The 13,917-nt window shown below is 36.0% G+C and overlaps 1 protein-coding gene across 6 annotated transcripts; it reads left to right on the top strand.

Annotated features, from left to right (window-relative positions):
• Positions 1-5,525: 5,525 nt before the first annotated feature.
• RKD5 (RWP-RK domain-containing protein) lies at positions 5,526-13,917 on the top strand. Of its 6 annotated transcripts, none has more exons than XM_088950472.1 (6): positions 5,526-5,745; positions 5,984-6,140; positions 7,696-7,757; positions 10,285-10,523; positions 11,349-11,560; positions 13,578-13,917. In XM_088950472.1, the coding sequence occupies exons 2-6, from the start codon at positions 6,051-6,053 to the stop codon at positions 13,776-13,778; spliced, it is 804 nt and encodes a 267-aa protein (XP_088806598.1). In that variant the 5' UTR covers positions 5,526-5,745; positions 5,984-6,050; the 3' UTR covers positions 13,779-13,917. The 6 variants fall into 6 exon arrangements, with proteins under 6 accessions (XP_088806598.1, XP_088806599.1, XP_088806600.1 ...); XM_088950473.1 differs by having other exon boundaries at positions 5,544-5,745; positions 5,984-6,135; XM_088950474.1 differs by having other exon boundaries at positions 5,554-5,745; positions 5,984-6,135; positions 7,701-7,757.

Here is a 13,917-nt window from a genome sequence, read left to right as displayed (position 1 = left end):
TTATTGTTGTAGTGTGTGGAAAGCTTATATTATTATCCTAAATTAGGGGTGCAAGTCGGGTTGGTCTGAGTTAACAGTTTACATTGTTTCGGGCTCGGGTTTCGAGTTGGGCCTATTAAAGTTTTGACAAAGCCCCAACTCTAATCTGAAAAAGTTGCACTCCTACCCTCAATTTTAGGAACCTTTATATACATCAGCATTGAAGGTGATTCTCTTGCGGTGATCTCTTGCCTAAGGAAGCATGTTGATGGGGAACTGGGAGAGGAGAAGAGGGATCATAGAGTTAGCTGGGAAATAGTGTGTAGGAGTAAGTCATGTGGTGGTTTGGGGCTTGGGAGTATTAGGAGAAGGAATATGACTTTGTTGGGGAAGTGGTTGTGGAGGTTTCCTATGGAGAAGGAGAAGCTATGGGTTAGAATAGTGGCAAGTATATACATGGGCTGGAGCACAATGGATGAGACGCTGGAATCAGAGTTAGGATCACAAGCAATTCTCTTTGGAAAGCCATTCATGACCTGCTACCAGTCTTCCTCCCTAATATTAGGTATGACTTGAATTTCAGTAACTCCATAAAATTTTGGGAACAAACTTGGGTGGGGAGTGCCCCTCTAAAGGATAAGTTTCCGTCTTTGTATGCTCTTTCTGTTTTGAAAAATGAGTCGATCTCGTCTTTCACCACCCCGTCCTCTTCCATTTCTGGGATTGGGTGGAACTTGTGTCTAAGAAGGGATTTGAGGGACTCAAACTTCAATTGTATTTCAAGCCTTCTTGCACTTCTTGATAGCGTTGTCTTAGACCCCATTAGGGCGGATTCTAGAATTTGGACACTTACCCCCAATGGCATTTTCTCTTGTGCTTCGTTCTTCAAAGTCTTAAGTCAGTCCACTAGTCTTACCTTGTCCCCTTTCCCTGTTGGTGAGATTTGGTGTAGAGCTATACCTCTTAGGGTTGGTAGTTTTTGTTGGAAAGCCTATCTGGAAAGAATCAACACTGATGATCTACTCCGAAAGAAGAGACCCAATACTTGCTTGTCACCTCAGTGGTGTGTTCTGTGTAAAGCAGATGGGAAGACTGGTTTTCACCTAATGGTGTCTTGCTACTTTGTGAGGTCATTGTGGGATTGGACTTTCTCCTTATTTGGATGTAGCTGGAATCCCCCATCAGACATGCATGGCCTTTTCTCCCTTTCCTTTTTCAGGTGGCGGTTAAAAAGGGGAAGGACAATGTGGAGAGGACTAAGGGCTTTAGTATGTTGGACACTGTGGGAAGAAAGAAACTCTAGGATATTCTCAGAAACTCAAAGAGAAACAACAGATCTGAGGGTTATCATACATTTTAGGGCGGAACAATGGATGAAATCTTTGGAAATATTCACAGATTACACTGTAGATGACATGTTGAGGAAGTGGGGTGAAATTGAAAATTGCATGCAGACCAAGTCAATAATGAGTGTGGCTTGGACCCCCCCACCTAGTGGATTCTTGAAATTAAACTTTGATGGATGTAGTAGGGGAAACCCGGGACAATCAAGGATCAGGGGTGTTTTTAGGAATGAAAATGGGGTCATCTCTGCTATGTTCTCAGGCCCAATTGGAGTGGGGGACTCCCTTAGAGCTGAGATCTGTGCAGTTATGAAAGGAGTCCGGCAAACTAAGGAATTGAACATCAAGAAACTTATAATTGAAGGGGATTCAGAGATGGTAATAGGGTGGCTGACTAAAGATAAAAATGATTTATGGAAGTATAATAATGAGAAGAGGAAATTCAAGTGGCTGGTGCGGAAAATGAAAGTTAAGACATGTTGGATTAAAAGATCAACTAATTCCCTAGCTGACAGTTTAGCTAAACAAGGGGCAAAAAGGGATTCCTTGTTTTGGGCTAAGCTGTAACGTTAGTGTCTTTGTATTTTCTTTTTTCCTTTCTTGAAGCTCTTTGTGACTCTTGGAAAATAAGTGTGTTTGTCTTCCACTTGTAAATTTTCTAATGATGAATTAATGAAAGTGCTATTGATAAAAAAACAAAAAAAGCATGTTGATGGCCTTTGCAGATTGAAGACCATTGTGAAAGAGTGTACAAAGCTGGTTGACTATCTTGATTGTGGCGTGTCTTATTCCCATTTGTTCCTCTTAGCATTTATTCTCTTATATAGTTATTTTGTATTTTATTTTACCGTATATATATATATATATATATATATATATATATATATATATATATATATATATGATCTTGATTGCTGAATTATGGGCTGTCTTCGGGTAAATGGATTACTATTTATCGTCCAAATCCAAGAAACGGTCCTGTGTCACCCATACCCGGACCAGTCTGATGGCTGAAAAGTACTAGAGGATATTATCAATTTATCACATCACATGCATAATGCATGGTGGTTCCTGTCTTTGTCTTGTGATGGGTCCCAGACATGATGTGTAGACATAAATCAGGCACATTTGCTGGCAGGAGATCCCGAGTCGAGGTGAGTACACGTGAAATGAGTGTGTTCATTTAACACGCTCACAAACGCGTTTGGTAGCCATTAAATGTAACGGCTAAGGAATATTTATTCTTCTCATTTGCCATCTCGGATGGTCGGACTGGAAAAATCGGGAGTTGATGAGATGATTAATTTCGTTTTATTTTAGAATTATTATTTTCCCAAAAACCATTGATTTGGTCAGTAAATTATTGATTCAGGCCGTTAAACTGTTCAAACCGTTTAATGGTCTGGCCATTCTTTTTTATTTTTTAATTTTTTTTATCAAAATAGGTCATTCGTTCAATTCAAACGATTGGACTGTTCAACCCGGAAACCGGACCCCTAACCGGTTCATTGTCCAATTCAGTTTTAAAAACCTTGTTTCATATAGTTAAATGACTTTTTTTTTCTTAACCTATGGCCATGAAGGTAGAATTCATTCATTAATGTCTAGACTATAGAACCAAGTAATATAGTCTGACAAGAAAAATGAAAGTAAAACATTAAGGGTCCATTTGGTTTATACTTTATAATAAGATTTCAAATCTAAATCCCCTATAATTGGAATAGAAACGGTTTATTCCGTAGTCTATTTGATTCAAACAAGAATTACAATAGGAATTGAAATTAGCTAGAATGAGATTTCATTTCCGAGGGAGGGGTAGAGAATGGCCATTCTCTCAAATGGGGAATGGGGATTTTGATTCTTCCCAATCAAACAGTTGGAATCAGAATGAACCACTCCAATTCTGATTCCAAACCCCTATTCTTGCAAACCAAATGAGTCCTAAGAACTAAACCCTCCCCCACTTTATAACTTGGTATAAAGAAGGCATGGAGAGTCCAAAAGGTGATTTGAGAACTATCATGTGTATTTTTGAATTGTAAACCTTGAACCCATACCCTTTCACATTTTCACTCATTTTAAAAGAATAGGTGGACCATTCTCATACAGAAATTAAGTAAAACAGTTGCAAATTATAGTAGATATTTTAGTAGTATTAGTATAAAAGGAGATAGTAATCATATGTCTAATTTTTTTTACATTTTTATAAATTTTATATGTATAAAAAGAATTTTTATTTACTACACTTATTTTTGTTTAATATGATGAATATATAATAGTATAAATGCATCCAAATATTTTCTACAAAATTTATTTTCAAAATTTTCTACACTTTTTATATTTATGTGTATAAAAATAATTATGATCCATCACAATTATTATTATTTAGGGAAAATTCACAATTAAGAACCCTATACTTTGGGTCTAGTGCCACTTTGGTGATCAAACTTAAAAATGCAACAATTCACATGACCCAGCTTTCTTGAATAGAAGAGGCAAGGATTTGTGACTGTTCCTTTTTTATCAACGTTTGGATGATTGATAAAGAGAATAGATGACACTCGAAGGGTATTTGTGCCTTTGTAAATGCTACTTAATGATTGGTTAATGGTAGGTACTGGATTGGCACATTTTAAAAGTTCGGGTGCTAAATTGTTGTGTTTTAAAGTTCGGGGACCAAAGTAAAAAGTACTGATCGGGAATTTTCCCTATTATTTAATATGATGAATATGCAATATTAAAGATATGCCCAAATGTTTTTATGCAAAATTTATGTAATTTTTTTGCCTTTACATTTTTTTAAATTTTTATTGTTTAATTAAAACATCAAAGGTTGGTACATTTGACTTGAAAGTTGAATTATTGACTTACCACCAAATGGGAAAAAACTTTTAATTTTTGGTTAGTTTTAAATTTTGCATTTCATTTTCATCATTAATAAAAAAATTATTATTTAATCATGACATCACGGGTTGACACATTTGACTTTGATGGTTGAATTACTTAATTGCCACCGAATAGAAATATGATTTTATTTTTGGGTTGGTTTTAGAAAACTTGAGTTTTGTATTATTAAAAGCAGTAGATGTAGATTTGGTTAGTAGAATTCTCTTTTTTAGATAATTAATAGAATTTATTAGTAAGAAAAATACCATAAAAATAAGATTTAATGAGAGAAAATGGAAATTAATATCTTAAGTATAAAATGCAATGAGAGGGAATTAAATGAGGTGATAGTAATTAATACCATAAATATTTAAGACTTAATGAGAGAAAGTTAAATGAGGTAAAAAGTATTAGTTCAAATTACATTTTTAGTCATCACAAGTAGAGGGGAACTAAATTCTAATGTGAAGTTATTTTAGTAAAAAAATTCCATATCCTCATTTGTACTTTTTATAGTAATATCTATATATAACCTAACAACAAAAATGCGCACATACTTCTCCATTCGTAGAATGGAATCTTTTCATTCATAAAATGGAATAGATAAATATACAAATTAGAGGGTAGTTTTAGTGAAGCCATGAAAGAGGCCAAGTAAATCACAAAAACATATGATACCATAAAAACTTATAATCAATCAATTGTTCAAAGCCTTTCTTGTATTATGTCTTTTCAGCACCATAGAAATCTTCAAGTTATCCCTCCTTATAATATTTTATCATGGTTTTCAAAATTGGATTAGACTGGACGGTTGGACCAGAAAAATTAGGAATCGGTTAGGAGATCGATTTTGATTTTTCCCAAAATCAGATTTTCTTAAAAAACCGTTGATTTTGATTAGCAAACCGTTGACCCAGGCAATTAACCGTTCAAACAATTTGAATCGTTTGAACGAATTTAACCATTTTTTATTTTTTAATTATTTTGTCAGAACGGGCCAATCGTTCGAATCGAACGATCGGACCGTTCACCCTAACCGATTCAGTTTCTAGGTCGATTTTAAAAACTATGATTTTTATTTATTTTAGAGCTCAATAGGTATCATAAAAGAGATGACAAATAAGGTGATATTCATCAAAGGGTCAAATGACTCAAATCTCTTCACATACCATGTCTTTTCTATGATATTTCCTTTATTTTATTAATTTATTTTTCAAAAAAACTCCAAATTCGGTAACAAAAAATTCAGGGATATGATTGGAATTCTGTTAGATTAGTGAAGACTATATGGACTTTTTGGTCGGCCACCAAACTAGTAACAGACCTGAGCTCAGACTGGGAGGACGACAAACTCAGACCAGACATGCAGACCCTCAATATATGTAAGTGATTTTCCACAGTCTCTCCTCTCACCTAGGTCACGCTTTTCTTCTCCGATGCCAACTTTAAAAATAAAACCATGATCATGGAATCTTCTGGAAGTCCTCTCCTCCGGCTCTCTGTTCTCTCGCAGTATTGAAGAACATCCTCAATGGAGGTACACAGGCCTTTTTATTGCTTTCGCCCGTGGCGGGAAGATTGTTGCTCTCTGTATTTCTTTTTTAGCTGCTCCCCTTTTTTCCCTGGTTCTGTGTCGTTTGTTTTTTGTCAATCTGGGCCTCTCTCTCGTGATCTCACCTCTCCTTCTCTCCCTCCCTTTTGGTTTTGGCTGGGTACCTTCCAAGTTGTCGATATTCTGATGAGCATTTTCCACGTTTACTTCTATTACTTGGCAGAACTGATCAGGAGCGTTCATGCCTATCGCTCGAGGATGGCGACGAAAAGGGCGTGGAGAGAGAATTCATGTTCTCTCCGAATTGTTATGCGGAAATGGTAGCCCAACCACCTCTTAAGTTGTCGAGGCGCCAGTTCTCGGAGCTCTTCCAAGGTTTGGTAATTGGTCTGTGGCTCTGTATATTCGCATTTGATACTGATTGTCCCCCTCCCTTGACCCCCATTCCTTATATTCTCGCAGTCTCAAGGTACCCATTTCAGCTGCTTTTTTTTTTTTTTCTTTCTATTTTTACATGATTTTGGATAAAACAGTCGAAAATTCTGAGTTGATCATTTACGATTTTTTATAAATTTCAGTTATTAGTGCATGCCATCGAGAACCTCTGTTTCGTGTTTCCAAGATATTAGTCTTATTGTTAGTGGGTAAAAGAGCAGAGTAAAAGAATATTAGATTCAGATTGAGGCTTGTGGGTGATACACATGCCATTCTTCAGCAGTGATAATACCATAAGTAGCTCTCTTGTTATTTGCGCCATTTCTTTACCAACAGTTATAATACCATCAATATCCTCTCTTGCCTTTTGCTATAGGATTTGACGTAATTCTAAGGTTCTCTCTATAGTCTTTACTAGTTAATACCTTATTATGTCCTCGGTCTCGTCTAAAGTGTTGCAATGGCCTAAGATAGTTATTGCAATAAGGTCGATAGAGAATTATCCCAAGTGTTCCTAGCAGACCGTTCTTATAATGCTGGCAGCTCTAGCTGGTGCTTCTGTTCTTGTGGCAATATATATTAGCATCCAAATAAAATTCTGCCACAGAGAACTCTTTTATGAAGCATCACCAACTGGGGGAGGCCCGGGAGGGGAAGAGAGTTATTCTCCATTCAGTACAGTGGAATTCATTGACTGGCGAAGATACAAGTTATGGGTCTGATATATGATTGCCACATTTGGGAAAAAAATGAACGAAGTCCATAATTTGGCTGCAAATACAATTATGAGTTTCAAATAAAGATTTTGCCTTTGGCGTTGCTTTATTTTATACAATTCTGCAGGAAATATTCTAGTTGTTTTTGGAAGTGCAACTACTTTAAGGTTTTCATTCAAGAATTGGTGAGGCTCTAACTGAAGCTGGGGTGGGGTCTGGCCTACTGTTATTTGTTACTATCTTATAATTGCTGATTTATCTTTGATTATTTATCTTCCCTTGTTCTAGTTATTGAACTATTGTATTTCTTTAGTTCTTGAATTTAGATTCTACTTCCTTCCAGGTTTATAATTGCTTTATATCTCTCAACCAAAGTAATAAAATCTCCAAGATGTAAATGCAATTAGGCTGCTGACATCCTACCTATTTTCTTTGTTTGATCTTATAATTTCCTTAACCTAAAGATTTAAAATCCTCACATGATTTCCGCTATATCTAATTTTCTTGAAATTTCCCTTCATGCATCTGACCCAATTTTAATCAGATATGTAGAACAGGTTTTAGACTTGCCCTCTACTGGTTCTGGAGATTGCATACCAAATTATTATAATTCAATATATGAAATAGCATTAGATTTGCCTCGTTGCAAACTCAGGAACCTTGACTCGGATATATTTTAAGCTTCATGAAAACTATTGATCCTGCCTCACTGGAAGCCTCAGAAGGCCTTTAATTTTGATATTGAACCTTGATTGTCCTCTTATGGCAACACTTGATGTTGTAGGACAGCGGCTGCATCTTGTGTTCCTCTCCCTTTTCTTCAAGCATGGTATTGCCTATTTCAAGGTTTGTCTCCTAGTTTCCATTATTTAGTCTCTCCTTTGCAAAATTGTTTATATTCTCAAGCTCTTCCTCAATTCCTGGTAACCACTTTGGCTTTGTTCCTTGAAGAGATGATTCCAAACAATTTTTAGCTTCTGTTCTTTTTTCTTGTTTTTTTATTTGGTTTACAAATTCAAGAAGCAGATCATCTTACTGAGTTTTGGAGAATGGGATCTTTAGTGCAGGGATGGAAGCAAGGATCCATGAGGAAAGAAGCCATTTTCTCCCAATTCCTTATCAAGTGGAAACTTCATAACTTTTGGGTGTTTCTAATTTTGGTCAATTTGAATCTTTTGATAGTTATTTTCTAGTTTGTTAGTATCTTAGTAACAGGGTTGGTCATTTCAAAGGATCAAATTAAATTATAGTCTTATTAGAAAATTTTGAGAATTTTAAAAGTTGAAATGAAATCATCTCATTTTTCTTTCAGCCTACTTTTCAGGGGCCAAAATTCATCCATCTTGCATTAGTTTGGTGCCGTTAGATAGTTTATGGGGTTATTTATCCAATGAGACCAATATCTTGTAAATCTTATTTGTTTTGGGAGAGTTACGCCTGTTCAATTGATAGGGCATTGATCTATGATAGGAATTTAGTCTTTCTATCTTCTTGGACTTTCTTGGAGCTGTTTTGGGTTTGTTTAGTTACAAATGGATTAGTAAGCTGTTCTTGGAGTTGTGTTATTATAAAGTAAGTGGTCAGTTTTCTAGTTGAGTTTGGAGTTTGTAAAGGAACATCTCAGCCTTTATATTGGGTCTATAAATATGGTCATTGTAATTGAAATTCAGAAGAATTTATTTGATGAACAAAAGTTTGGTCCAGTGAATTCTGGTTGTATCCAGATATTTTTCATTCTTTTGTCTCTTTGCTTTCTATTCTAATAGTAAGAGTTCTTATTCTTATCTTTCTAAACTTTCTCCACCCTAAGAAGGCCGCCACCAGATTTGAATGTTGTAGGATGTAGTCTTTGGTCGTATTTAGGCTTTGGAGGGATCCTAGGCTTATGTTATCCTGCAGTGACAAATCGTGGATATATTGTTCTCTTTGAACCTTGAAGATGTCACAGAAATGTCTCCCCAAGGCCACTTAAAATTACAATCATCAGCTCGGGCTTTGTGGATCCACCCTAAGCTTCACATATATGGAGGATGCCAGCTTTAATGGAGTCAGCATCTAATTGCCTAGGTGCAATGTGCTGTAGGTAGTAAATCATTGAAAACTGTGGTAGAAAGTAAATCCTTGAAATGCAGAAGGCGGCTCATCATAGGTGTTAGACCACTGAGTACAAGCAAAATTCCTTATGGATGTAGTAACTTGAAAACAACTTATTGAAAAAAAAGTTGGCAGGATATGGATTAGCTGACTCAGATGAAAGATAATGGAAAAAAAGTTTTTTACTCACAAAAGAAGAGTTAAAAGGGGTAAATATACCTTGTCCAAGGCAGTAATGGCATCTTATAGATCATTTTGCAAGTGGATCTTTTATGGATTTGGACAAACAAGGAAAGAAAAAGAAGAGACAAAGAGGAGGGCAGAGAGAGGAGAAATATGGATATAAACTTTCCTCTATTCTGGTGCCATGGTAAAATTTCAGGCTGACAAGATTGAGTTTTCAAGTACAAGAGCAGCCACTTTGTGTTAGGAATGCCAGGTGCTAGGCTCATATCCAGTCCACCCCTCCAAAGGCCCCTGATAACTGGAACCAGCATTGGTTAATGACCTTTACTCTCTGCCTGATTCCTGCCTTGGGGTTTGGAGTCTCACTAATTTAAATGCAAAATATGGAAGTCAAGTTTCAATGTATAAAGAGGTGCGCCAACTCCTTGGCAGATTCATTGGCCAAACAAGGGGTGGGAAGAGTTAATTTCTTCTGGGCAACATTGTAATTTGAATTGCTTTCTTGGGAGGGTTAAGAATTTTTACCCCTCCTTTTGTACCTTTTCTATTATTATCTTTTAATAAAAGTCCGTTATTTATCAAAAAAAATAAATAAATGCAAAATAAGATGGAGCCTCTCCACCAGATGAAGAATCTTTGTTCTTAAAGCAAAGAAAAAGATGTAGAGGAGAAAGTCAGAAAACTCTATTGTTTAGAGATTAGCAGGAGAGAGCTAGTGTGGTATTTCCACTAAGAGAATATAATGAAAATTTGCAGGGCTTCATCCATGGATGTAGGCAATGTTGCTGAACCATTTCAAATCTTGTCTTCCCTGTTTTTTTTTCTTTTGTGATTTTTTGGTTTATAGATTTACAGACTATTAAACTATGGCTTTTCTTGTGGATTATTAAATGGGAATTCCCATGACTGAACAGTATTAAACTAGTTTGTGGTGGCCACTGAAGCTTAAAACATCTTAGGCACTGATCTTTCATATCCATCAGAAGATACTAACCTTTATGTTTATTGGCATCATTGGTCATTGCATTTCAAAGAAATTTAGGTGTAAATTCTTTTTATTGTACTTACGTAATATTTGTTTTCCACCTTTCAGAAACTCCAAATTGACATCAATTTCAACATTGGCTAATGATCTTCAAGAGATTTTCCAGTTGAAGCACCAAAGTGAAAACCAAGAGCCATCACCGTTTGCACCTAAGAAAATGTGTGAAGAGAAGAAAGATAATAATCAATCAACAAGACCCATGTTTAATCAAGATCTGAATTGTCTCCCTCTTCCTGTTGTTTCACCAGAGTTAACAGAAAACCAGCAATTGAACCAAACTGTACCAGGTTGGAAATTATTTCCTTACTCAATCTTTTCTTTTCCTCTTTTCATAATGGACAAAAAGCTCATCTCTAGACAGGAAATGGCATAGTGGATGGCATTATTATACACTATCAGCTAACTTCTCTTTTATTGATTAAATAAGCAACTAAAATGCCATGGAACTTAATTTTGGATTTCTCATTCTTGGCCATCACTTGCAGAATCATCTAGAACTAAAGGAAGACTGAGCATGGGGAACTAACTTGTGCCTGCCAATAGGAATCTGACATTGTTTGATTCATGATCTTATATGGTGTCCACCCATGTTACGTTAAATTATCTTTATGTGAAGAAAAAATCAATTCTTAACATGCTTAATAATGAATAAGATGGTGGTTGTTTCATTTATCCAGGCGATATATATTAGTGACAAAAATTCCAACTATACTTGTGCTTTCATGCAGTGCATACATTCCAAAAGCTATTCATTATTTTCACTTAATCATATAATCAGATATGTTCCATTTAAGAATATTTGATTTTATTATTAAGTGTTCTCATGTTCTTGTATTTCCAAGTAACCTTGACTACCTCTCATCTTCTTCAAACTATATGCTCTTTTGACCTTAAAATTCTTTTTGTGAAGTTGTAGATATGCAACCTTTCACCTATGCGGCTATGCCATTGTGCTTAGGAATGCCAATTAGTTGTAGCCTGTGGAAGGAGGTTCCCATTGGTTCATTGTGACCATTCCTATAAAAGAATTTAGAAAACCTTTTCGTTTTTTTAGCATTTTATCCTCCAATTTATCATTTTCATCTTCTTATAGTTTAAATGAAAGATTGCAGAGGTTTTGAAGAAGAAGAGGGCAACAACGGAAGACATAGCTAGAATTGCTTTATCTGATATTGTCAAATACTTCAATCTTCCGATAGCAGAAGCTTCAAGAAATCTGAAGGTTGGAGTTACTGTGCTGAAGAGGAAGTGCAGGGAACTTGGTATTCCTCGTTGGCCACATAGGAAGATTAAATCTCTTGACACTCTAATACATAGCCTCCAGGTACTTTGCTTTTCTTGGTCTGCCAAGTTGCATTGCATATTTTCTGATTTTGGTACTGCATTTAGGACTGTCAATAGGTTACTTGACAGACCTGAATGAATCCAACCTTATTGTAAGATCTGGGAAAAGTCCTTGTTCCAACGAGTTAGTTCTTGGTCCAACTTACTGGGACTCATGAACAATTGGTTCTTGCACCAGATGTACCCTGATTCAATGGAACAAGGACCTAGCTGAACCACTTTAACTAGATAATCAATCATATGGTATCAAGGATTGCAACGTACCGGTGAACCCCCCCCCCCCCCCAGGTATGCCCCTTCAGTAGGTGTTTCAGGGTCTGAAACAAAAGAAGTTACTCCTCGATGGGATATATCATAAGATTCAACACTATTAACATCTGAATTCCGAAAGAACACATGGTAAGGCTTTGTCTCAGAACCTCAACTCAAACAACAAATTAAAAAAATCACCTTTATATGACATGCACGTTCTAGGTTCTTAACCTTTACCGGTTTATTACCCCTAGACGGTTGTTTTTCTTCAGTTAGGGACTAGGTCTACCCCAATCTGGCCTAGACCCAACCAAATGGTAACCCCTATCTGCAGTCTATTTCGTTGCTTCTTTGGTCATTTGAGGTGCATTCTCCAATTGCATAGTATGAAAATATCTTCGTAAGACAACTAAGGTGATGTTTGGCATCGATGATCATTTCTTGAAAACCACTGCCATGTTGCAGCCATGTCAGCATTAAAAGAAATTGGCGTTGAAATTTCCTTTTGGTTGCCTGATTTTGGTGATTTTTAGGAAATCAGTTAAAAATCGATTATTAAAATGAACCCTTTTTCAGGAAATCAGTGATTTCCTGTTTTTTAGCTTATTCCGATTTTTTGAGTTTGACATTGTATCAAGCATGGCATTGAATAATAACTCTAATACAAAAATAATTGGCCATTGAGAATCAGTACCAAACAGACTCGAAACCGATTTCTCAACAATTGGCTTACATGGCATAAATACTATCAAACAACAATTTTTAGTGATTTTTCAAAAATTTCCAATTTGAAAAATCATTGATTTCTGGATAATCGGCAAGGAGGAAACATTATCGATGCCAAATGTTTTAGGTGTCTTGGGGGATGTATACAATCATTCACAATCTCACATGTTTTAACCAGCATTTTAAAAGTTGTTTGAGGTTAACACCTTGAGGCTGAGGCTGACTCTAAGGTGAGACTTAAGGAAGATTCCCTGAGGCTTCACCTTGGGGCTCAAGCCTAAAAAGTAAAAAGTACAAGGCACAAGCCTCTTGCCTTGAGATGTTTCATGTATTTTATACATTCATTAAAGTAGAGTTTTCTTCAAAAACCAAAATTTCTTAGAAATTGGTGCCACCAACGATTTCAAAAAAGACTGATTATTTTACTGTTTGGTTGATCTATTTCTCAGAAATCAACAAATTGGTCAGAGATCAAGTATTAAAATCGATTCCGATTATTTTTGGATGATGTGGTATCTGACATGGATAGGAGAGAGATTTTATAAACACAAAAATCACTGTTGATAATCACTACCAAACAAACTTATAACCGACTGGCATGACAACAATTTTCCAAACAAGCAATTTATCGATCTCAGAAATTGGTGATTTTTGAAAAATCTCTAGCATCGATCCCAAACATCTCTCAAGTATATTGTTTTTCCTTCTGTGTAAAAGTGATGTTATATGAGTTTTAGCACTTATCTTTAAGAATGTGATTATTGTTTTTTTACTTTTTGAAGGTTATTTGTATTCTATGGTTCCATGTTCGAATAGTTCTGTAAAAGTAGTCTTTGTCCTTTCTGGCTTTCTAAGATTTTTAATGCATCCTTGCACCTTACACCTCAACTCTTTAAGAAATCCCAGCGCCTTTCTAGGTGTTCTCCTGCCCTTTAAAGCCCTACTAGCAATGGACATACGTGCACGCACACACATGCAGTTTGCATTTTGAGCTGGTCTCAACAAAAAGCGATTTGCAGGAAGAAGCAAAGCGGCAGGAACAGGAGAACAAGGTGGCAGCCCTGGCTGTAAGAAAGAGGCAAAAGATGCTGGAGAGTGAGAAACAAGGCATAGAGAGGAAACCCTTCATGGAGATACAGACTGAGACCAAGAGGTTCAGACAAGATGTTTTCAAGAGAAGACACAGAGCTAGAGCTTCTCTTAATAAAAGCAAAAGGTAAAGCAGTCTCTCCGGCCCAATTTTAAAGTTGGACCATCCATTCAGTTAATAATAAGAGATAACATTGATACAGACAGATAATCATACTTAAAAATAATCCATCAATTAAAATGAGTACTAATTCTAGCATTTTCATTTTA

This window comes from Nelumbo lutea, chromosome 6 (genome assembly GCF_056320005.1).
Source record: "Nelumbo lutea isolate HS-2025 chromosome 6, American lotus-T2T, whole genome shotgun sequence".
NCBI lineage: Eukaryota > Viridiplantae > Streptophyta > Magnoliopsida > Proteales > Nelumbonaceae > Nelumbo > Nelumbo lutea.
This window is presented reverse-complemented; position numbering and strand designations above follow the sequence as displayed.